Genomic DNA, 24,474 nt, shown 5'->3' on the forward strand with positions numbered 1-24,474 from the left:
GCGGAGAGTCGAGTAAGTGGCATTGTTCCCTCGTGGAACCCTCACCCATACACAGCATCGCAATGCAGCCAAGTGGATTGCCCCACCCTGGTGAATCTCTAAGGTTCTGCCCCGTCCAACATAACAGCTGTGCTGAGACAAAGAAATATGGCCCAAATGAAAGAACCGATCAAAGCTCCAAAAATAGAACTAAGCGATGAACAGATAGCCAACCTATCAGATGCACAGTTCAAAACACTGGTAATCTGGATGCTCACTGAATTGGTTGAGTGTGGTCACAAAATGGAGAAAAAGTGAAGGCTATGCAAAGTGAAATAAATAAAAATATACAGGGAACCAACAGTAAAGGGAAGGAAGCCAGGACTCAGATCAACGAATGGGAACAGAAGGAAGGGATAAACATTCAACCAGAACAGAATGAAGACACAAGAATTCAAGAAACTGAGGAGAAGCTTAGGAACCTCCGGGACAACATTAAGCATTCCAGCATCTGAATCATAGGGGTGCCAGAAGGAGAAGAGGAAGAGCGAAAAATTGAATACTTACTTGAACAAATAATGAAGGAGAACTTCCCCAGTCTGGCCAAGGAAATAGACATCCAGGAAGTCCAGGAAGCTCAGAGAGTCCCAAAGAAGTTGGACCCAAGGAAACACACACCAGGGCACATCATAATTACATTACCCAAGATTAAAGATAACGAAAGAATCTTAACAGCAGCAAGAGAAAGGGAGACAGTTACCTACAGAGGAGTTCCCATAAGACCATCAGCTGATTTCTCCAAAGGAACCTTGCAGGCAAGAAGGGGCTGGCAAGAAGTATTCAAAGTCATGAAAGGCAAGGACCTACACTCAAGATTACTCTCTCCAGCAAAGCTACCATTTACAATGGAAGGGCAGATGACCCAGAGAATGTAAAGCTGAAGGAGTTCATCATCACCAAGCCATTATTATATGAAATGTTAAAGGGATTTATCTAAGAAAAAGAAGATCAAAAACTATGAACAGTGAAATGACAACAAACTCACAACTGTAACAACTGAACCTTAAAAAAAGAAACAAAACAAACTAAGCAAACAACTAGAACAGGAACAGAATCGCAGAAATGGAGATCACATGGAGGGTTATGAGCAGTGCAGGGGAAGGGGGAGAAAGAGGCAAATAGTACAGGGAATAAGCAGCATAAATAGTAGGCACAAAATAGGCAGGGGGAGATTAAGAATAGTATAGGAAATGGAGAAGCCAAAGAACTTATATGTACGACCCATGGACAGGAACTAAGGAGGGGGAGGGGAATATCGGTGGAAGGGGGGATGCAGGACAGAGGGAAGTAAAGGGGGAAAAAAAATGGGACAACCGTAACAGCACAATCAATGAAATATACTTTAAAAGAAAACCTCTGCTATTCTTCCCACTGCATTCCCAGAGTCCTTTGCAATACCTCTTTTATAACTCTTCTTTTTTAAATTTTATTTTAATTTATTTTTTCAAATACATTTGTCTCTGCCTACCCCCTACCTATAACTCTTCTTGTATTATGTTCAAATTGATCTACCACCTGACTTTCTCAAGGGCTCATGGGTTCCTCAAAGGCAGGCATTCTTCTGTTTGAAGAAAAAAATGTGTGATAAGGAAGTGTTTATTTTCTACTATTGTCTAGTTTGTGTTAATAAACAGCAAGGAAATGGTTCCTGGATGAAGATGCTATGTATGTCCTCACATGGGCATGTCAGGGTGTTCTCGAGTTTGAGATTTTGTGGGGTACAGTGTGTGAGGGGTTGGGTGGAGGGCTTGTCGGTGATGGCGGGTGTGTGCTTCTGCTGGAGGGACATTGCCGGCAGCTGTGTTTTGCTGGGGCTGTGTGTCAAGCATATGTCTACACCCAGTGTGTATAGACAGCAGTGAGATTCAGTGACCACCTGTGGCAGACTGAGTGAAGGATTGTCCTTCGCCCGGTGCCCATGTGTGTGTCTTGGATTAGGGATGCTGTGATCTCTGTGGGGTCTCTGTGATGCTGACTGCGCGCTACGGCACAACAGATCCTGTGTTCCTGTCCCTGGGATCTGCCTCCCTCTCCGGGTCTCCTTGCTCTCTCATGTCGCCATGTGTGCGTGAAGCTCATGGCCCAACTGGGCAGGCGGAGCTCCAGGTGACTGCATCCAGGCCTGCTACCCTTACCGCGTCTCCATTCCTGAGTCCGGGCCCTTGCCCAGCTGTGGGTGCGGGGGAGGTTCCATTCCCTCGAGGTCACAGAGGCCCCCTGGGAAGTCAGCGGCTGGAGATTAGATTTCAGGTGGTCATGGAAGGAAAGCGGGGAGAAGGATCCCGGTCTGGTCTGGAGCAGCGCCAGGCTGAGGCCCGGCGTCTCAGGATCATTACAGGGATAGTCGCAATAGTTCCTATTTTTTTTTCATTGTTTTTCAAGTACAGTTGTCTCCATTATCCCTCCACCGCTCTGGCCCACCCCACCGACCGCCACCTCCCACCCTCAATCCTACCCCCTCTTTGGTTTGTCCAATCATCCCTCATACATGTTCCTTGACGACCCTTCCCCTTCTTCCCCCACCCCGTTATCCCTCTCCCCCAACCCCTCCTTTCTGGTTACTGTCAGTTTTCTCTTTATTTCAATGTCTCTGGTCAATGTCTTATATTTTCTTGCTTGTTTGTTTTGTTCATTAGGTTCTACTTATAGGTGAGACCTGAACCCTGGTTCCTATTTTTTGAGCACCTACCACGTGCCGGGCACTATACTTCATGCTTTATATGCTTATACTTATGCCGTTGTCTTATTCAATATTACATACAAAGTACTTATGTTACATTTGTAAATAACAAGTACGTGGAGTATTCATGTTTATGAATATTTCATTATATTAGTTAGAAAATACTTTCTAATATGAAGTGATTTTATATGATATTCTATTTCTATCATTGTGTTCTGTTATCCCATTGAACGTAGGAGGAAACTGAAGCTCGGAGAGGTGAGTCCACTTGCCCAAATCACACAGCAAGCAAGGTCACTGGGCAAGGTGACAGAGTCAAAATTTGAACCCACTTCCGCGTTTCCAGCCTTTGGCTCCTCATCACCGCATTACCCCGGCCAAAGCGGCAGAGAGCGTCTGAGGGGACAAGTAGGGAGCGGGCGAGCTGAGTGACTAGGTAACAGCTGTGCTGGTGGACATTTGTGGAGCCCTGCTGTGTGCCAGGCACAAAGCTAAGGGCTCTCATAACAATAACGATGGCGCATGGTCCTGGGACACTTGGCGAGGGTCCTGCTGCGAGCGGTCATGCGTGGACTGACCCTTTTACCCCTCACCCCAGCGCTCTGAGGCGGGTGCCGCCTCTGTCTGCATGAGGCCTGGAGGTGGAAGCGCGTTGGAAAGCTCACGGAGGAGCTGGCATCTGGTGTCCCTCGCACCCTCAAACTCTCTATTATCCCTTATCATCTTCACAGCAATCCTATAGCGTAGGAAGAAATAGCACCCATTTGACAGATGAGGAAGCTGAGGCCCAGGCTTGGACTCACCACAGGACCACAGACTTCAACTATACTGTCTGTCTGAGCAGCTCACCCCCTCTTGACCCTGTTCATGACCCCCAGGAGACCAGGAACGCCAAAGAGGCTGTGCGGGGGCCCTTGGCCAGGCTCCCAGATGCCCAGGGCCCTGTCCCACCCTGGCTTTCAGGATTTCAGGCTCCTCCCCTGCCCATCCTGCTCCCCAAGTTTCCTTCGGTTTCTGTCAGTTCTGCCTGCTGTCACTCCTCGTGTGTCACAAGAATTGTCCCATGTGCCCCAGATTGGGTTTTGGCTTGGGTTGTTATTAGATTGCGTTTTGCTATACAAAAGTTTTAAAGTTTTACGCATTTCAATTGATCCTGTTTATTTTTTAGATCAAGATCTCCAACCTCAGGGAAAATCTGGCTCCTAGGAGGGGCAGCACGGGCCGCAGCTGCCTCCTCCCTCCCTCTCCCCCTCCTCTGCTTAGCTTTCTAGGGGTTGGGGGCTTGTGATACCTTCTTGACAGGTTGTCCGCCCTCTGTTTTTACAGCTCTTTCCCGCAGCCTTTGCCCATTGCCATGCAATGGTTTTTAAGTGGGTCGCCAATGGTCCATCTCAAATTTCACAGGTTCTGGTTTGGATCGTGAGTGGGGAGACCTCCCGCTCCTGGGCAGAAGGAGCTCCTCCTCTCTCCCCTCCGGGCCCGCTGCCCACCCCCCTCGGGGCCTCGGCCTCCTTATCTGCAGCTTCCACTTTCCCAAGATCTCGGGACCTGCCCAGCCGGACGGCCCAGGCGCCTCCTCTTCCCCTCCCCCAGCCTCTCCCCCTGTGGAAGGGGGGCGCCCGGAGAGGGGCGCTCCGTTCTTTGCCGAGTTTTAAGAGTTCTTCCGGCCTATACTTACTAACCCCGTGACCCTCTCTGTTGCAAGTCACCGGTCCTCAAGTCCTGTTTATTGACTCCCTTTACGATGCCGTTCGCCACAGAAAATCTAAAGCTGCTTCTTTCATACAAACACGACCATCTTGGATTTCTCGGATGTGGGTTTGCGACCTGGGTTAGGGAGGCCTCCGGCTCCTGGGGCGAGCGGCGCCCCCCGACCCCGCCCCCCGCTTCCCTCCCCTCCCGGAGTCCTAATCTCGCAGCTTCTCCCTTCCCACGGGTCGGGTCGGAGCATAAAAGCCAGCAGGGGACGCGCCCCGCAGTGTCACCATGTCCCCGCTGGGCCCACTGCTGCTGGTCCTCGCCCTGGTGGCCGTCCCCCGGCGTCCGAGGCGCCTGCCCAGTGGCTGCCGACCTCAAGAACCCCGATGGGACGCGGACGTGCGCCAAGCTCTACGACAAGAGCGACCCTTACTACGAGAACTGCTGCGGAGGCGCCGAGCTGGCCATAGAGCCGGGCACCGACCTGCCCTTCCTGCCTTCGGACTGGAGGAACGTCGTCTCCTCACTCGTGGTGGCCCCGCGCTGCGAGCTCACCGTGTGGTCCCGCCGCGGCAAGGGCGGCAAGTCTCACAGGTTCACCGCTGGCGCCTACCCGCGCCTTGAAGAGTACCGCCGGGGCATCTTCGGCCACTGGTCCAACGCCATCTCCTCCATCTACTGCAGGTGCGGCCCTGCCCGCGCCCGGTGCGCACCTCCGCGCCCGCAGCTCCGGACCCAGCACCCAGGCCATGCCCCACCACCGCGGCTCGGCTCGGCTCGCGGCCTTGTCCAGACGCCTGAGGCCCTGACCCAAACTGGGAGTCCCTAGACCCAGTCGTGCATGGCCCCCTTCTCGCTCGCACGCCCTCCCCGAAGCCCATGCCTTTTGGATCTCTCAGACCCTGTCCTGGAGTTCCCAGGCTCAGAAGCTGACCCAACGCCCCCTCTGATCTTCCTGAACCCCCACCTGCCTTCCCACCACACCTGCACTCTCCAGGGAAGGCCACTCTCTCTGGGGCGGCCAAACCTAGCTTGGGAATGGGGAGTTGCCAACCCCCTCACCTTGGCCCCCTCTCCGCCCCCCCCCACCCCGACCAAATCCAGTCCTCTCCCCCGAATCATCAGGTCCCAGAGCTTCCTGGGGTCTCCCAGACTCAGTGTCTGACCCAGACCTCAGGACCCCAGACCCAATGCTAGGAGCACCTTACCTAGCCCTTATGCTCCCCACCCATCTAGACCCTCTAGGACAGCTTCAACCACAGGCGCCAGTGCCAGAGCGCCTGATAAGGCTCTGGAACCCAGACCCAGTTTGGAGGCCCCCCAAGCCCACCCCGCACTCGTATATCCAAACTCCCAGGCTCTGGGACCCTTATTCTAGCCATAGCACCCTCCAGAACCACCCGCCTGCCCCACCACCCCAAGAGCTCCAGGAGCTCCCAGCCCCTGCTTCCCAGGCCAGGACACCGAGCTCTTGGAGTCGGAGCCCAGCCCCAGCTGCCCACCTCTTGTCAGGCCTCCAGAACTCCCCACGCCCTGGATCTCGGAGGCCCTGGCACTCCCTGAAGATATTTTTTGTATTCTGTTGCAGGTGTTACTGAAGCCTTAGAAGTTCCTCATCTCCAGCCCCCACAGAGCGCTGAGCCCTTCACCTGGCCTTGTTGCTGGGGCCCGCTGAAGGTCCCAAGCCCCAAACGGACAGAGCTTCCTGCCTGCTCCCGGACCCTGCCTTCCCTGCAATACAGCCCTTATGAAGTTGTCCCTGTCTGCCATCTGCTTGTGCTTGGGACCCGAGCCCACACAGGACGGGGGTGGGATGGGAGGCAGCAGGGTGGTCATGCCAGGATCAGCCCATACCTGCAACAATGCTGTGGGTGGGGGTGCACCCAGAGAGTCCCACATGGATTTAGGTGCGCACGAAGACACAGCCACAGGACACATGTACGCACGCAGCAGTACCGCCGGCCGAGGGTTAAACACTGATATGCTTCCCACTCTATTGGTAGACACCCCTTCCCTGAGTGCCCCCCCAGCTGTCTGGCCTGTCAGGGACCTCCAGACTCAGCATTCATGTGTGAGAAGGAAGGCAGCAGGCAGCCTTCAAGGGCCTGCCCCAGGCGAGGGCCAGGGTCTGTTGTGGGGTCTGGCCAGAGCCTAGGACTTACGGGTTGTTAAATATGTTCAACCCTCCTCTCCCTAACACACGGAGGACACTTTAGTTCAAATTTCCGTATTTTCTGCAAATTTGAGTTTGCAACCTATTCCCACCTCCACCCCCAGGGATAAGGGTGCTTGATGAGTACCTGGGTCTGGGGGCCCTTAAGAGAAACTAAAGGAAAGAACTGAAATCTTGGGGTAAGGAAAGGTATGGGGACAGCTCTGGGGGATGACAACTTGGGTTTGGACGGAGAAGGGAAATACAGGGAGATTCTGAGAGTTAAGAAATACGGGGAAAGCGGTAGGTGGAGAGGCTAAGAGCCCATAAATTGGGGATATGTGACAAGATCAGAGGTGAAGGCAGGTGCAGAAGGGAGAGGAGTTGTGAGGTGCTGGAGGATCACGGATTGGAGGATGTGGGAGTGGGAAAGGAACTCCGTGAAGTTCTAAGGAGCAAAGATTGGGGACATACTCAGCACCCTTGGGCACGTGTATTTATTCATTTAGTCACCAAGGACTTATTGGGCACCTGCTGTCTGTCAAGCACCGACTCAGGAAGAAGGGGCCCTGCCCTCATGGAGCCCAGAGAGTGCAGGGGAAATGCCAAAGAGCCAGACATTCAGGGATGCGGGGAGAGGAGGGATGAGAAGCCAAAGACCCGGCAGTAGCCAGGAGCCTAGGGAGCGGTAAGTGGTCAGGGGGGAAGCGCAGAGTCCCGAAGGTGTTAAGGGATCAGCATCAGGGCGGTGCTAAGAGAACAGGGCGATGCTACAGCGGCAGGGAGGTGTCATGGGGTAGATGGATGAGACAAGGGGGCAGAGCGGGCCCAGAACCAGCCGGTCACTCCCTGAACTGCACAGACACGGAGGAGTCAGTCACCCTTGTCCGCCGCAGCCCACCAGGCTCCAGCCGGTTCTTTGTCTTGTGCAGGAAATGGACAAAGCGCACACCAGGGCCGTACTGGCGGAACACGTGCGACACCTGTGGCAGCACCGGGGTCGGAAAGAAGTCCTCATTAGCGACCCACAAGCCCTGCTCTCCTCCCGCCTCCCTCCGTGAGGCCTTGGGACACGAGTGGGTGGCACCTGGGGCAGGGCGTCTCACCTGGACCCAGCAGCCAGGAGGGCCCCTCCCAGAGGTCCGGGGGGCCACATGGTGCTGCGCAATGGTGGTGTGGCGGTCAGCTGCCAGCAGCCAGACGTGCAGCTCGTAGACACACACGTCCAGCCGGCTGTCCTCATACCTGGGGGTGGGGTCCAGGCCTTCAGCTGCCACCGCAGCCCCGACACCCCGACCCCCACCTCTGGCCCCAGTCGTCATTTAACACACACTCACTGGCACCCGCTGTGCGCACCGAGGCTGGGTGGTGCTGGCAGCGCAGCAGTGACCAAGGCAGCCCCACGCCCCTGCCCCCGTGGGATTCACAGCTCAGTGGGGGCGGCCGACCAGACCCGTCACCAGGCAGCGACAAGCAAGAATGACCAGGGCCAGGACGGGCCGGCCAGGGGAGGCTTCCTGGTGGCGCCGTGTTAAACTGACTCCTCAAGGATAAGGAGGAATTTGCCTTGAGAAAGATAAGCGTCTACGGAGGAAGGCACAGCCTTGGGCCTGGCACATTTCAAGAACTGAAAGTGTCAGAGAGAAGGGGCCGTGGGCAGGGCTGGATCCTGAAGGGGCAGAAGGGTTCTGGTGGGGGGCTCGGCCAGAGGGCGCGAGGGGGCGAGGCTTGCACTGCGGGAGCCCCCGGGTGCAACCCGGCAGCGCAGGGGCACGTACCAGTCCATGACCGTGATGTCCGGCTGCTCGTCGTCGAGCAGCTCCTCCCACAGCCCCTCGGCCAGCAGATCCACACACTGCTGCTTCACCGTCCAGCTGTGAGAGGGGGCACAGGGAGGCCGGCTCTGGGGCCCGCTGGCACTCTTGGGCCCAGCTGGGCCTGACCCCAGGGAGCAGGAAACCCTGATCATCGCACCCTCATATTGAGGGTGCTCGTGTGTGGGCGCTGAGTGCTCACTCGGCCCCTTACAGCCTCACTTCCCATCATTTCCTCAGTGGGTGATGCGCTCTGAACCCTATGTTAGAGACGGGGAAACCGAGGCTCAAGAAGGGACATGACTTGCCCAGGGTCAAGCAGCAAAGAAGTGCAGAGCCGGCATCCCAACCCTGGGCATCTGTGAGCCCCTCAGTTACACCTTCTCGCCCAACGTCCAGAAGCAGGGCTCGGTTTCACGTGGAGAGATGGAGGCCTGGGGGGCTCTCCCCCTCCCAGCAAAAGAGGCTCAGCAGAGGAGCAATAATAGCTGCTACTTATTGAACACCTACTACGCGTAAGGCAGACCTGGCCAGAGCCTGTGTTGTGAGTTTTACGAGAGTTTTCTCTGGTGACTGCCTGTGTTCACAGAGCAAGAAACTGAGGCCCAGAGAGGCAAAATCATTTTCTCCAGGCCCCACAGCAAGGAAGGCTGGAGGAGGCAGTGAAGCGCAGGCCACCGGCTCCTGGCCACTCACCTGCAGTTACGCTGGACCTTCTCAGTCCTAATGTGCCACCCGCGGAAGTTGCCTGCCACGTGGAGGAGCGAAGGGTTAGAACGTGCCTGGTCTGCAGACCGGGCCCTCCCCCGGGGCCCAGCCACCAGGCACTCACCCAGAGTCTCCAGGGGCTGCTGTGTGGGCCCAGTAGGGGGGTGCTGGCTCATAAATGTTGATGCCTGAAATGAGTAGTGAGAGAGCCTCAGGCCTGCTGAGGCTGTCCCTCCCCACTCTCCTCCAGGGCCCCCTGCCCCAGGGCTGCTCTGGAAGGGCAGGAAGTTGTGCCCCACCCACCAGGCCAGACCAGCCTGGCAGGGAGGGAGTGAGTCAGGGCCCAGGGAGAGCGCTGAGGATGTGCTGAGGGAGAGGGACGATGTGCCTTGCGGTGAGACAGACAGAGGGACAGAGAGGCACCAAGAAAAAAGACTTAGAATATAGGCAGAGGGAGGGAAGGAGAGAAAGAGCAGGAGGGGAGGACTGACTGAGGGTGAAAAAGAGACTCAGGGAAAGAGAGACAGATGCAAGGTGGGGACAGAGAGCCTCAGGGAGAGAGAGGCACAGATGACAGTTTGAGACAAAGAAACAGAAAAAGAGATAAAGAGGCAAGGAAACAGATGGAAAGAAGACAGGTCAAGGCGTCTGGGTAAGCCACACTAGGGAAAGAAAATAGAGCCAGTGGAAGCCCACCTGCTCCAGCTATGGCCCAATCGCCTCACACCGTTCCGCACCTTCAGAGTAGGGGAACTGCAGTAGGTTCCGTTAGAGTAAATGACTCCTGAAGAGTGGCAACAACGTGTCTGTGTAAGTGTGCATATGGAGAGATGCAAGATCTGGCACATGCATGTTGACGGAGCTGGGCTCTTGTCTTGCATGTCTTTGGCAGGGAGAAATCATGCTGTAGCAGAAGATTCAGGACCACGGAAAATGACCCCACTGAACCCCTGACCCCCATCCCTGAAGCTAGCAAACCCTCCTCAGGTGTCAGGATTTGGGATTCCTCTGGGCACCTGGAAACCCGGGACCCCAGCAAACACACTCACTCACACAGCATCGTGCACTCTTAGAGTACTGAGTACGATGTGGAGGGAAAGAGCTGTGTCTTTTGTGGCCAAATTGTATTTCCCACTGATGATCACAGCCAGACCGCCATCTCACATGCCCTGCTGCCTTGGGACGCTGGCACGCCACCACCAAGTGTAAGTTTTGGCCCCGGCTGGTGTGGCTCAGTGGATTGAGTGCCGGCTCAGCAGATTGAGTGGTGAACCAAAGGGTCACCAGTCCAATTCCCAGTCAGGGCACATGCCTGGGTTGCGGGCCGGGTCCCCAGTGCAGGCCACGTGAGAGTCAACCACACACCGATGTTTCTCTCTCCCCCTCCCTCCCTTCCCCTCTCTCTAAGAATAAATAAGATCTTACTTTAAAAAAGTAAGTTTTATTTTCCCCAGCCCCTCAAATCTGGGCAGGGCCAAAGCTGCTTGGACCAATAAACAGAATACAGTGTCGTTTCTGGGCATAGGCCTTAACAAGCCTTCAGATTGCACTTCCTGTCCTTAAACGCTACTCTCAAGGACTCCAGCCCCCATGTAAAAAGTTCAGCCACAGCTGTGAAAAGCCCGAGTCACGTGGAGAAGCCACTTGTGGATGCTCGGGTCACCGCCCGCGGCTGGACTCCCAAGAAATTCACAAGAAATATGTGAAGTTACTTTTACATATACCTTATTTGATCCAATATATCCAAAATACTATCACAACAGATAATCAGCATAAAGGTATTAATGAGATTTTACTTTTTACAGTAAAAGTAAAAATTCTGTACGTACATCCATCTATTTCCTAGCTTTGTCCATTGAGAGGGAGTAGGAAGCAACAATATCCCTGTCACACTCAGCCTACGTAGCATTCAGACCTTGCTTTCTTAATACTGTTCTCCACTTAAAGGAACCAGAACTACTTGGAGAAATGGCTGGTTACAGAGATGAGGCGGGTAAAATACAAGATGAGTCTGGAACATCTTATTCCAGAAAGCAAGGAGCTGCACAAAGAATGATGGGGACACATCGAAAGGGCAGAGGAGCCATCTCGAAAGGGTTGCCATTGGCCTAACCATGGACAATTTGAGCATTAACAGAATTGTAGCAAAGAATTATGATCCACTGAATAAGATAGATGAGAATTCAGCATTCCATGCTGTTATGAATCGATTGGTAAATACACAAAGGAGGGAGGGGAGCAGAGCTCTTCCTAACCGTACAATGCCATGGATGACACCGCCCGGGAGTGCTCTTAGCTCCTTGCTCAGGTGGGGACAGTCCGAGCAGCCAGGCCCCCGACAGCTCCAGGCCACAGAAGGTGGTCATTGTGATTGTGGGGTTGCTTGTGGTCATGCTACACCGGCTTGGTCTTTCCTGTCACCCGCCAGTCCAGCTCGTCAGCTTCCTCCAGCGCCTCTTCTCTCTCTCTGCCAGAATCTTCAAATGAGATTAACAGAAACACTTTATGAAGACAGAGCCAAAGTAGGTATGTTACATTCATTTGTTAAAATGACAAACAGAGAGGACGGTTCATGGAGGACTGCCCCAGCATTCTGAATGCATGCCTGCTGCCCTTCTCTGGCTAGTGCCAGCCTGAGCGCCCAGCGTCTCTTCGTATGCACCATCCCGATGTGAGCAAGGTCCTGGGCTCTGCTCTAGACTAGAAGGAGACAAGTTGGCACCAGGGGACCAAAGCTAGTGACCAACTGTGTAAAGCCCTGAGGCAAGAATAGGACAGCCTTTCCTGGGGACCCTTTGGCCCTGGGAGATAACTATGAACAACTGTGGCATGACGGAAGGACCTGCCGATGTCTCCAATACCAGTGGTCACAGAGCTGAGACCAGGTTGGGTTCTCTCGACCCCTGCAGCTGCTGCCATTGGGAATTTGCAGCCCACGGCAAACTGGATTCAGTCAACGACCACTTGAGCGGGCTTGGAAGCACATTCACCTGCAATGAGCCTAAGACCTTTTCAGCCTCGGCGAACGCCTCCATTGCAGCCTGTGAGACACAGTCAGAGGATGCAGGTAAACCACGCTCGGATTCCCACGCCGCAGAAGCTGTGACATGATGTTGTTTGTTTAAACGCTACAGATTATAACACTTTGTCGTGAAGCAATTGCTAACTAATACAAAGAATATACGAGCGGAAAAAAAGACTAGAGTGTCAATGAATAAATGTAAAAAGAATGATGAAATTTTCTGATAACTGACAAACACCATCAATGCATGCTAAAATGATTGGATCAAAGTTTGAGAAGTAACAGGTATTTGCATAGTCTCAAAGACTCTCCAGGTACTTATTTCGAAGAGAAAAAGAGTAATATTACAGTGGAGACACTTTGCAGGCACCATCCAAAGGAAAATTGTTTAATACCTTTTTTCCAGCTCTAGGGTGTATTTCACATTTTGAAGCGCAGATCAACTTGCACCAGCCTCATTTCAAGTGCTCAGCTATATGTGGCATGTGGACCATATGAAACAACGCAGTTTTAAATGCACCTTGCTGTCTAGGCTTCCCATGACATACAACAATAAATGTTATTACCAAGGCATGTTTACTTCATGTTAGTCTTATAGCAGAACGCATCTAGGCGATCCATTCACATACCCTCGAAGGGAGCAGACACGGACACAGTCACACACGTGTTGGGGTAGGACGAATCATGGCCCCGAGATGCCCAACCCAATCCCAGGAACCTGTGACTATCCTACGTGACGTGGCAAAGGGACTTTGTAGATGTAACTAAGATGTATAGATGCTAAAATAGGGAGATTGTCCTGGATTATCCCAGTGGGCCTAATCCAAGCACATGAGTCCTGAAAAGCAGCGGGCTTCCTCCAGCTGGAGGCAGAAGAGGAAGGTGGCAGGAGAAGAAGGCAGAGGGGTTCCTAGCACGAGAAGGCGTTGACACACTGCTGCCGGCTTTGAGATGTAGGGTCCACGTGCAAGGACCAGAGAGAGGCTGGCAGAGCTGAGAAGGGGCCGCACGTCCGGCGGGAGAAAGGGACGTCAGGGTTACGAGTGCACGGAACAGGATTCTGCCAATAGCCGGCCTGAGCTGGAGGTGCACCCTCTCTAGGCGTCGCTGGAGGAACCCCACTGGCCACACCTGGATTTCAGTCCCGCGAGGCTCGTATCAGAGAGGCGGGCTAGCGTACCCAGAGCTCTGACTCAGGAAGCTGTGGGACAATAAAACTGGGTTGTTGTTTTCATTTCGTTTTTGTTTGTTTGTTTGTTTGTTTAAAAAAGCACCCTTCTTTATTGTTATATTCCATTTTTTAAGGTTTTATTTATGTATTTTTGGAGAGGGTGAAGGGAGGGAGAAAGAGAGGGCGAGACACATCAATGTGTGGTCGCCTCTCGCACACCACCTGCTGGGGACTGGGCCCAGAACCCGGCATGTGCCCTGACTGGGAATCAAACCGGCGACCCTTGGGTTCGCAGGCCGGCGTTCAGTCCACCGAGCCAAACCAGCCAGGGTGACTTAGGCTGTTTTAACGGGCTAAGTTTGGGGTACCTTCTTATGGGAGCAAGAGGAAACTAGTCCTTGCACACACATGCACAGTTCATAGCACAGAAAACATCTTTTTCTTATCATTTATTAGAAAAATTCTTACAAAAAGTAGAAAAATAAACAATTTATTGGCCATGAGTTTGACGATTCACACAGATAAATACATAAATAGAGGGTGGCTGGCAATATATCCAAAAAAAGGGGCACGTGCATAAATAAAATCTAATGATCGGGCAGGTTGCGGGTGGGCGTCGGGCTCAGACACACAGGTCTCCCCTGGAGACACATCGCAGGTCACGGGTGAGGAGGCGGAAGAGGTTGAATGTGACAGAGGCTTCGAGGCAGCCAGCGGACTCCTGGGGGGAAGGCGGGACAGGTCGGTGGCTGCCCGCCATGCGGGCTCCCAGCTGACCCCAGACGCTGGTCACTCCCTGGTCACTCACCTTCTCCGGAGCCTCCTGGAGGCGGCGCAGCCAGTGGCGGAGGAGGCCCCGGGGCCGGGGGCCTGCTGGGGCCTGAGCTGGGGCCTGCGGGCAGAGGAGGGCGGTGTGTGAGGCAGGGCCTGGGACAGAGGGGGACAGAGGGGGGCACACAGGGGGTCCGCGCCCGCAGACACGGCCTGGGAGCCCAGAGCACTCACGCAGGCCTGAAGCTTGGCGTGGATGTGGCGCAGCGTGTGAAGGGGCTGGTCCAGGATGTCCCCCAGCGTCGAGTTAGCCATGGGCCCCAGGGCCTTCAGGGTCAGGGCCAGCTCAGCCTCCAAGGCCACGGGGCGCTCCCACACCTGAGGACGGGAGACAGACAGGTGCGGGCTGCACGTGAGGGAGGAACAGGTGAGGAGGACGGAGGAAGCAACAGTACAGGTAAAAGGTCAGGGCAGGGGAGGTGAGAAAGCCAATGTGGGTATGTGAGAAGAAGAGGTTGGGGGGGCGGCTGGGCAGGAGGGCAAGGAGATGGGGACACGTGGGAGGAAGAGGTGAAGACCCAAGGAGCCAGAGGAGCAGAGCCCTCTGGGGAGGGCGGGGCTCGGCCTGACTCTCCCAACTCACCTGCAGCTGCCTCAGGTCCCGGGTCCTGGGGAATGGGCGGGAGCGGCAGCTGCGGTTCTTCAGCAAGAGCGACTCCTCCTGGAGAGCAAAGACACAGGTCAGCCCACGGCTGCAGGGCTGAGGTTAGACCCCTGCCGTGGGACAGGCAGACTGACGACGGGACGGAGGGCGGTTAACTTCCAGAAGGATGGTGGAGGCATCTCCACCGCGGAAGAACACGAGTCAGCCCAGCGCAGCAAGAGCAGGAGTCTGCCCACTCTGCAAAAGTGGAGGCTCGCCCAGGGAAGGGGCGGCACCGGCCCGCCCCGAGCCAAATGGAGCGTGGTAGCCCACAGAGGCAGGGCGGCGGTGAGCCCACAGCAGGTGGGGCAGTGGGGAGGCTCACCAACGCGTCCTTGGCCCTCCTGAAGGCCTTCATGTCTTGCGGGGACAGCGACGTGAACGGGGCCATGGCGCAGCCCCTCGCACCCGGGAGGGCACTGAGGGGCGTGGGGGCAGGAGCCGCTCCCGTCCTGGTCAGCGCCGTGGTCATCAGCATCAGCACCAGCATGCAACCCACAGCCGAGTCTGTGTTCCGGAAGGAGAGACCGAGAGGGCCCCGACAGCGTCAGGGGCTGCGGGGGCGGGGGGCTGCCGGGCGGCGGGGGGCGTGGGCACTGATGTGGGGGCTCACCCAGCTTCATCCTCATCTCTGGCCTCTGGTCTCTGTCTGAAGGGGGATCCAAATGTCCGCTGAGAGGCTGTCGCCAGGGTCTCTCCCTCAGCCTTGCTGTGTGTCGGTGACCTCAGCCTCCTCTTCTGGGCCTCAGCCCGCTGCTCTGTCTGTGCCTCTGAACTTCCAGCTCTGCTGCGGTGGAGCGCCTGCCTGAGCTCCATCCATGGTACAGCTTTTAGCCTGGACACACGGGCAACCCCAGCTGATGTAGGAAAAGTGAAAACGCACCTGCCACTAGGGGAGGCCCCAGGCTGGGGAAGCCCGCGCAGGGCGGGGCCTTGAGCCAGGTGAGTAGCAGGAGCGAAAGAGAAACTGACACAGGTTCGGGTTCACCTACAGGAAGGTGGTGAGTTCCTAAGATGAGTCTCACAGGGGCGGCCCCAGCCCCGCAAAGACGGGTCACAGCGTCCTGACAGGGAGGGGACACAAAGACTTGCCTTTCTGAAGGCTACCGCGATACTGGGAGAGGAGGGGAAAGGCGCCTCCAGGGTGTGGCCAGGAAGAACCTGGCACTTTCGAGAGAGAGGTTACTCCAGACAAGGGAGAAGAGAAAGGGAGAAGGCTGCTCGGGGGTGTAAGGGAGTCAGAAAGGGGGAGCCGCCCCAGTTTCAGAGGGGAGACCAGCTCTTCCCTCCCTTCCACACCCCCTACTGGGAGGCAAAGAACGGGGAGGAGGGGAACCTCACTAACATCTTTAACTGTCCAGGCACCGAGGGGCCCAGGAGTGGGAGGCTCTGCTAGTGAGTTGGGGCGTGGCCACGGGCTTTTGGGAGCCGGCTCAGTTTGTGACAAAGGCCTTCATTCACGCACCAAGTACTCTTCAGCCCCCACTTTGTGCCGGGCACGGCTCAAGGTGCCCGATATAGGGCATTGGATAAAGAGCCTATAAATCAATCCTTCGAGGACCTTTTACCAGAGAGGAGTGACAGAGAGTAGCGGGGAGGGGGTTGAGCCCACGGCGTGCATCACCTCGGGGGACGGAAAATGACAGAACTCCAGGTGGGTGAGCGCAGAGTGTAAGAGGGTGTTGCACTGAACGAGGCGCTGAAAGACCCCACTCGAACAGAGACTGAAAGACGTGAGGGAGGGGGCTCGTGAAGATCTGAGGGGCGAGCTGTTCAGGCAAAAGGGAACCAGGGATGCCCCGTTCTGTCGAGTGCTTTCTATTTCCCCTTCACAAAGGCTTTGCCACCTGCAGTATTGAACCCACAGTAACACCAAGGATATACTGAACATTCCCTACACTTTCTGTATATGGAGTAACGGTGGCAGAAGGGACAGAGGCTTAGTGCTGTGGCCTGTTCTAGATATAAAGTATCTTGAAACGATCTTAAAAATACATAAAACCAAGTAAATACTGAGTAAAACGCAGGGAATCAGAGATGTCAGGAGACCTGCCCGAGGTCCCAAAAGAAACAAGTGGTGAGGGCGGGATTTTAACTAAGTCTTTTTTCCTGACACCCCGACAGTAACCACGACACTCTCCAGTTACTGTGCAGCTAGAGCTCCTGAACACCATGAAAGGGAAATTGTAGCACAGAGGTGCCCAGTGCTCTTTGGCAACCGGCTCGCACCCCAAACCCTTTTTCCATTATTCAAAATTACAGGGAGAGAGTGGACAGAATCCTTAGTTGGAAAAATGGAGCCTGATACACAGAAGTGTTCAAAGACGAGAATAGGGGGGAGCCCAGGTCACCTTCCAGTGCATTGGTCAGCTTGCGTCCATTGCAGGGGCCTTCACCCAGGGGAGGAGACATTGCATCAACAAAACTCTGAAAGACGACAAAGGGTCTCAAAACCCCTAGACTTCCTACTTTGTTTTTCGTAGAGCGAAGGTCACTGAGGTGATTAAGGGCACAGGCTATGGAGCCAAAGGGCCTGCGGTGCCAACCGGGCCCTGACCCTCACAGCTGTGTGACCTTGGCAAAGAGGCCTGCAGTTAGCAGCAAAGATCGCCAGCCCGCAGGCTTGGGCACAGAACAAGTGCAATTGCCTGTGCATTTCCGCGCCTGCTTATTTGGCAGAGACCGTTTATTAAGACCACCCCGTGGCCTCAGCTGGAAGCTTGAGAAACGCTGTTTCAATGTACGCCCCTCATTTGCAAGAAAGGGATAAGAACGCCTTGTATGGAGGAGGAAACTGAGGCTCAGAGAGAAGTAGTTGGCCCCGTGAGAGCGCAGTTGAGTGGCAGGGTCAGAATTGAAACTCATGTCACCTGATTTCCCTGGCTCAGCAGTTTTGACTGAAGAGTGCCCCTCAGAATGATCACAGGGGAACAACCAATGAAAATACAAGAATATTTAATAATAGCAGTAAATTGCTACCGCAAGACGGAATAGCAAATTGCATGGGGATTGCACAAATACACAAGTCACGTGGGTAACAGAATCCGAGATGCAGCAGTAACCTAAGGACTTCGGGCCCTTTCACCGCCAAGTCCCTTATTGGATGAGGCCTCCCCAGTGGGGAGATCCGAGTCACAGATTCATAGAATCTCAAAGCGGATACCGAAGGCTCAGATCCGGGCGCGGGACCCGTCATGGGAGACGGGGCTCTGGGCTTCCGGTAGGCAGAGCAGTAGAAACTGGCCCGCGGCTCCGGGCGCCGGAGACCCATAGGCATCGCGGACTCAAGTCTCTTGGTGACAGACGCGACCCCTGGAAGATCTTAGGGGAAGGCTTCTGATCGAAACGTCCTGGCTTCCAGGCGAGACACGTTCTGGTCCTTGGAAAAGCACCCGCCCCTCCTCGTCCACCCAGCCCAAGTGATGGCGGTCTGGGTCTGGGCGACGGCGGAGGAGTCCCCTGCGCTGCAGCGGCCCCCCGGCGGGAGGCCGGCCTCCAGGAAAGGGCAGCACAGCGGAGCTCGCAGCCATCCGCCTGCAGAGCCGCGGGTCCCCCCTGGAGGCGTCCCGGGGTCAGAGACAAGGTCCCGAGTGCGCCACCAGCCTCAGGTCCCACGTGAGCAGGCGGAGAAGGTTGAAGATGACGCTGGCTTCGTGGCATCGAGGCGAGTCCTGGCACCCGGGAAGGAGGCGAAGCGGGACTGAGGCAGGAATTTCCTCCTGAAAAGCTCTCCTCCATCCGTTCTCAAACCATCCCTCGGCTGGGGACAGAGCCCCTCCACACACGGACCCTGCTCGGCCCGCGCCGCCCCTCCACCCCGCCCCGCCCCCGCCCCCGCCCCCGACGCCACCAGCTTAGCTGCTGTCTCCACGCACAGCTCTCCGTGCTTTGGGGCGCCTCCTGGGGGGCCGGAGGGACTTCCTCGAGGAACTCGGCCGCACCAGCTCGAGCTGAAGGAGGGGGGGCGTGGGGGGCCGGATGTAAACGAAGGAGTCGAAGGACCGAGTCTCCTACCGACTCCACCTGCGAGCCTCCCAGACCCAGACCAAGGGCAAATCTGGGGACGCCCAGAGGACGTGACTCGTGCCCGGACGGGTTTGGGGCTCAGGGGAACGAGTCGCGAAACCGGCGTCCTAGCGGCGGGGCCGGGCGCGGGGACACTCACGCAGGCCACCACGTCCCTCCGCGCGGCCGCCAGCAGGTCCAGGGTCCGGGCGACGCCGGGAAACAGCTCGGGGCTGGGCAGGCTGCTCAACACGGCCTGGGCGTCCGAGAGGTCCCGGGCCACCCGGCGGAGTCTGGCGCAGGACTGCAGGGACGCGGTGGAGTGAGAGACGGCCGCGGCCCCGGCCCCGCCACCCGCCCTGCAACCCGTACACCTCACCAAGGGCCGCGCGGGATCCCTCCTTGGGCGGAAGGGGCAGTTGCGTGGCCTCCAGCTCAGGGTCTCTTCCTCCTGGGGGCGGGGGGAGACGAGGGAGGGGTCAGGTGGGCGTCTTCGCCAGGCCCCCCGCGCCGCCCCTCCACCTCCCCCCCGCCCCCGCAACAAGCGCTGGGCCGTCGGGGATTCCTGGACGTGGACCGGGACTGGCAGACGCGGTCTTGCGTACCGTGCGCCGAGCCGCGGAGCTCTCGGAGGGCGTGAGCACGGCCTGAAATGCACGCCCCCCGCCCCGCGGCGAAGCGCTACACTCCGAGGTGATGCGAAGCAGCCGAGGGGGGCGCCCTTTTGAGACTGGCATGAAGGCACCCCCTGAGCTTGAGGTGCCCGCAGCCGGCACGGTCTCGTGGTCAGGATTCCGGACCTTCGGCTCTGAGATGCACCTGCCGGCCGGCAGGATGCTCGGGTCTCTCGGGGCAGGGACCCGCATCCCCGGCCCCGGCAGGCCCAGCGTCTCCCAGGATGGGGGTCTGGGCATCACTCACGTAGTGGTCCCTCAGCGCCTTGACCGCCGCCAGAGCCCTGGGCTCCAGCCAGCGGTAGTGCGAGAGGTGGCAGCGCCGGGGCTCAGCCGCGCCGGGGTCCGCCGCCACGCTCGCCGTCACCAAGACCCACAGCCCCAAGGACGCCGCGGCGGCGCCGCTTGGCCTCATCTCTGCTCCTGCAAAAAGCGAGGGACGTCAGGGAGGCCGAGGGGAACGCCCCGAGTCCAGCCCCTGCCTCTGGTGAGACGGGCAGAGGGACCGACCTCAGATCGCTGGCGCTCAGCACCCGCACGGGAGAGACGCGGCGGGCCCCGAGACCCCTGCCACCCTGAGCCGCCGCCCCTCCCGCCTCACCTGCACCTGCCGTGCGCCTGCCGTGCCTCGTGCCTGAGCGGGGTCTGCCTTGTACTGTCCCCTGCGAGGTGTCCACACTGGTGTCCACCTTCGCCAGCGGTGCCTGCCCCCTCCATGGCGGCTTTTATGTGCCCGGCCGAGAAATGGTGAGCGCCTGGGCTTCCCCGGTCGGGTTAAGTTTTCGGAACATCAGCGCTGGCCGCTGGCCCAGTGGGATGCTGGCCTCGGCGGGAGGACTTTGCCCGCCTGCCCCACGGTGCCAGCCGTGGCTCTGCCCCAGCCCTCTGGACTTAGGCAACTGCTTGTTTCTGTTTTCTGGACAGGTGTTTGTCTTTTCTCCCTTGCTGGTCTTTCTTTTGCACTGTAGGAAAAAACTGAAAACACACCATTTCCTTCTCTCGGAAGGTACGGAATTGACAGAGGTATCCGCGCAACCGTTTGCCTGGGGAGTCCATACTGGAGCTTTCCAGGGCTGTCTCTTATTATGTCTGTCTTTTTCCGTTTTTTATCTTTCTTTCTTTGCTTGAGTGTTCTCCCTTCTCTTCTCTCTGGTTTTCCCTCATCTGGACCTGCTTTTTCGGACACATCTGAGAAACTCGTCCTTAGGCGATCCGCTGTCTGTGAGCGTCACTGAGTGCACTTACACAAACGCGGCCGGGACAGCCCGGCAACACCTAGGCTGTATGGTATAGCCAGTGGCTCCCAGGCCACAAAGTGTATAGCATGTTACTATGTTGAATACTGTACCAGCTGTGATACAATGGCTACAATGGTTTCTGTTTTCTAAACATAGAATGTGCAGTAAAAAATATGATACGAGAAGAATCTAAAAATGTTACACTTGTATAGGACACTTACCACGAACGGAACTTGCGGGACCGCAAGTTGCTCTGGGAGAATCAGTGAGCGAGCAGTGGGTGAGTGTGAAGGCCTAGGACAGAACCGCTCACCACCACACACTTACGCACACTGCACACTGAGGCTACACTGAGCTGATTAGGAATATTTTTCTTTCTGAAATCATACATTACTCTTAGCTTTCTGTAACATTTGCTTTATAAACTTTAAAAAATTTTAACTTTTCTGCTCTTTAGTAACAACTCTTAGCTTCAAACAAATATTGTTTAGCTGTAGAAAAATATTCCTTTATATCCTAATTCCATAAACTTTTTCTATTTATTTACTTTTTTCCTTTTTACACTTTTTTTTTTTTTTTTTTTTTTTGCTGAAAGGGAAGGCACAAACACACACTACCCCAGGCCTAACATAGAGTCAGGATCATCAATATCACTTTTCCCCACCTCCGCACCTCGGTGCCTCCGGAGGGCCTTCAAGGACAGTAATGCCCATGGAGCTGTCACGTCCTAAGATGACAACGCTTTCTTCTGGAATAACCTCTGAAGGACCTGTCGGAGGCTCTTCTTGAGGAAGTGTGAGCCTGGTCATAAATATATCCCTGGGGCTTTGCTTGGCTTGTTTTTCTTCATCATAGATTTCCTTGTAATCGATAATGCACCATGAACATTCCTCTCTATTAATGAAAACCTTTTGGTGTGGGGGCCCACGTTTTGAAACTTTTTAAGGAGCTTGTTGAGGTCTGCAAAAGCTTCTGCTAAATCCTTCACTGTGAATTTCTTGGGGTTCATCTTTTTCCCCCCTTTTCCTACAGTCTCCCTTTCTCTTGCCTCTTCTTCAGCCATGAGTTCCTGTTCCATTCCAACATCTCCTTAGTAATCAGGACATCATCCCCACTCACATGCACGTTAAGGTTGGTTGCTGTTTTTTAAAGAAAAATTACATGTCATTGATTATGCTATTAGAGTTGTCCTGATTTTCCCCCCTTCCCCCCCCCCCACCCAGCACCCCCACTCCCTCAGGCAACCCCCCACCCTTGTTCATGTCCATGGGTCATGTGTGTAAGTTCGTTGGCTACTCCATTTCCTATGCTGTACTTTACATCCCCACGGTGCTTCTGTACCTACCTATTTGTACTTCTTAATCCCTCACCTCTTCACACATTCCCCTATGCCCCCACGCCATCTGGCAACCATCAAAACTCTCTCTGTATCCATGACGCTGTCTCTGTTCTTCTTGTTTGCTTAGTTTGCTTTCTTAGATTCAATCATTGATAGATATGTATTTATTGGCATTCTACTGTTCATCGTTTTGATCTTCTGTATCTTAAATAAGTCCCTTTAACATTTCATATCAAAATGGTCTGGTGATGATGAACCCCTTTAGTTTTTTTCCCCGTATGAGAAGCTCTTTATCTGCCCTTTGATTCTAAATGATAGCTTTGCTGGGTAGAGCAATCGTGGCTGTAGGTCTCTGCTTTTCATGACTCTGACTATTTTTTGGCCAATCTCCTCTAGCCTGTGAAGTCTTTTTTTCTGAGAAATCAGATGATAGTCTTATGGGAATTCTCCTGTAGGTAACTAACTTATTTTTTCTTGCTGCTTCTAAGATTCTTTTTGTCTTATATCTTTGGCATTTTAATTATGATATGTTTTGGCGGGGCCTCTTTGCGTCCATTTTGTTTGGGGCTCTCTGTGCTTCCTGGATTGGATGTCTGTTACCTTTACCATATTAAGGAATTTTTATTTCATTATCTTTTCAAGTAGATTTCCAATTTCTTGCTCTTTCTCTTCTCCTCCTGGTACCCCTATGATGTGAATGTTGGACTTTTCAAGTTGTCCCAGAGGCTGCTTACACTATCCTCACTCTTTTGGATTCCTTTTTCTCCTCGTTGTTCTGATTGGTTGTGTTTTCCTTTCTTATGTTCCAAACCATTGATTTGATTCTTGGCTTCATCCACTCTACTGCTGTTTTCCTGTAAATTGTTCTTTATTTCAATTACTGTATCCTTTGTTTCTGACTGCATCTTTTCTATGCTGTTGAGGTCCTCACTAAGTTCCTTGAGCATCCTTATAAGCAGTGTTTTGAACTCTGCATCTGATAGATTGCTTATCTCCATTTTGTTTAGCTTTTTTTCTGGAGTTTTGATCTGTTCTTTCATTTGGGCTATGTGTCTTTGTCTCCTCATTTTGGCAGCCTCCCTGTGTTTGTTTCTATGTATTAGGTAGAGCTGTTTGGCTCCATGTGTTGGGTAGTGTGGCCTAATATGGTAAGTGTCCTATAGGATCCAGTGGCACCCAAGCCGAGCACTCAAGGTGCGCCCTTTGTGTGGGCTGAGTACACCCTCCTCTTGTAGTTGAGCAGGTCAATGGGAGGGATTCACAGCCAGTCATGTGCAAGGATTGGCTGTGACCACGGACCACCAACCTCCGCCCTCCATGGAGGATCAACTGTGCGGGGGCGAGGTGGTGGTACTGTAGCTGTCCACTGGGTGCACTGGCCCTGGGGTTTCCCGGGTGGTGCAGGCCAAGGTCAGCCCCCACCTGTGTTTTGTCCAGAGCCACCCTGCGCGAGCTATAAAGCATTCTGAGATGGCTGCTACTTGAGCTGTGCTTGGAGATTCCCAGGCGAAGCCAAACTGTGAGTCTAGGCTGGCTGCTGCTAGTGCCGGGCTTGCGGCTCACTGAGGCCAGCTGTGGCTCCTTTGAGAGGATTTAGGAAGTTGTGACACATAAGCCAAGACCAGCCATTCCTATGGAAAAGCAGCTTTGGTGGGCCCGTAAATGGCGTGGGGCGGAGTCTCTGGGGATCTCCAAGGCAGGTCAAACAGTGTTAGCCAGGTTGATGGAGTCTCAGACATGACAGCAGCTTGCCGGCTCTGTTGGGGCAGGGCTTAGAAAAGGGACCACAGCCTCTGCCCGCCTTGATGCCAGACACTTCAGTTCTTCCCTGTGTGCCACTGGCATCTTTCAAGCTGCTACCTCAGTGCAGGAGCTCAGAGGGAGTGAGTCTCAGGAGGTAAGTCCATGTGTGGGTTCTTTAAGAAGAACTGCTTGGGGCTCCAGAATATTCTTCCACCAACTTCAATCCCTGCTGGTTTTTGCAGCCAGAAGTAGAGGGGACTTATCTTCCTGGCACTGGAACCCTGCGTTGGGGGTCTGGTGAGGGGCTGGGACTCCTCACTACCAAGGTATCCCTCCCAAATTTTTATCCACCCCACGTGGGTGAGGGGCCAGCCCGTTCCACGTCTGCGCCCCTCCTGCTAGTCTGGATGGATGTGGTTTCTTTAATTCGGTAGCTGCCAGGCTTCCATTCACCTTGATTTCTGGTGATTCTGAGTGATGGTTGTTCTATATCTTAGTTGTAACTTTGATTACAACTAAGTGCGAAGAGGCGAGCCATGTTCGCCTATGCTGCCATCTTGACTGGAAGTTGTTTGCGATCTAATCTCAGCCTTCAGGATGAGGTTGTGGTACAACCGTTTCATCCTTGACAAGTCCTTGCAAGTCATGGATGAACCTCTTGAGAGTCTTCTTCCAGATGCCCGTCGAACAGCCCATGCTGACATCACCGCAAGCGCA

At 54.8% G+C, this 24,474-nt stretch overlaps 4 protein-coding genes across 4 annotated transcripts; 1 reads left to right on the forward strand and 3 right to left on the reverse strand.

The window, feature by feature from the left end:
* The first annotated feature begins 4,705 nt into the window (after window positions 1-4,705).
* LOC129076703 (syncollin-like) lies at window positions 4,706-6,117 on the forward strand. The gene is given in 3 exon segments (XM_054580857.1): window positions 4,706-4,753; window positions 4,755-5,101; window positions 6,006-6,117. Coding segments are annotated over 3 exon segments (405 nt in total). The 3' UTR covers window positions 6,016-6,117.
* A 1,294-nt stretch (window positions 6,118-7,411) lies between these two features.
* LOC129076670 (F-box only protein 50-like) lies at window positions 7,412-10,151 on the reverse strand. The gene is given in 7 exon segments (XM_054580820.1): window positions 7,412-7,552; window positions 7,676-7,814; window positions 8,348-8,443; window positions 9,080-9,131; window positions 9,216-9,255; window positions 9,257-9,279; window positions 10,145-10,151. Coding segments are annotated over 7 exon segments (498 nt in total).
* Window positions 10,152-13,886: 3,735 nt separating this feature from the next.
* On the reverse strand, window positions 13,887-15,381 carry LOC129076704 (interferon lambda-3-like). Its single transcript, XM_054580858.1, has 6 exons — window positions 15,372-15,381; window positions 15,084-15,265; window positions 14,699-14,776; window positions 14,290-14,433; window positions 14,093-14,176; window positions 13,887-14,005 (listed from the first exon to the last, which is right to left on the reverse strand). Exons 1-6 carry the CDS (start codon window positions 15,379-15,381, stop codon window positions 13,907-13,909), a joined length of 597 nt encoding a protein of 198 aa, XP_054436833.1. The 3' UTR covers window positions 13,887-13,906.
* Window positions 15,382-18,330: 2,949 nt separating this feature from the next.
* On the reverse strand, window positions 18,331-20,154 carry LOC129076671 (interferon lambda-4-like). The gene is made up of 6 exons (XM_054580821.1): window positions 20,127-20,154; window positions 19,685-19,860; window positions 19,143-19,214; window positions 18,924-19,067; window positions 18,634-18,708; window positions 18,331-18,429 (listed from the first exon to the last, which is right to left on the reverse strand). The coding sequence occupies exons 1-6, from the start codon at window positions 20,152-20,154 to the stop codon at window positions 18,331-18,333; spliced, it is 594 nt and encodes a 197-aa protein (XP_054436796.1).
* Between the last annotated feature and the right edge of the window lie 4,320 nt (window positions 20,155-24,474).

Source organism: Pteronotus mesoamericanus, unplaced genomic scaffold (genome assembly GCF_021234165.1).
Source record: "Pteronotus mesoamericanus isolate MK-2021 breed Mesoamerican mustached bat unplaced genomic scaffold, CSHL_Meso_final contig_639, whole genome shotgun sequence".
Lineage (NCBI taxonomy): Eukaryota > Metazoa > Chordata > Mammalia > Chiroptera > Mormoopidae > Pteronotus > Pteronotus mesoamericanus.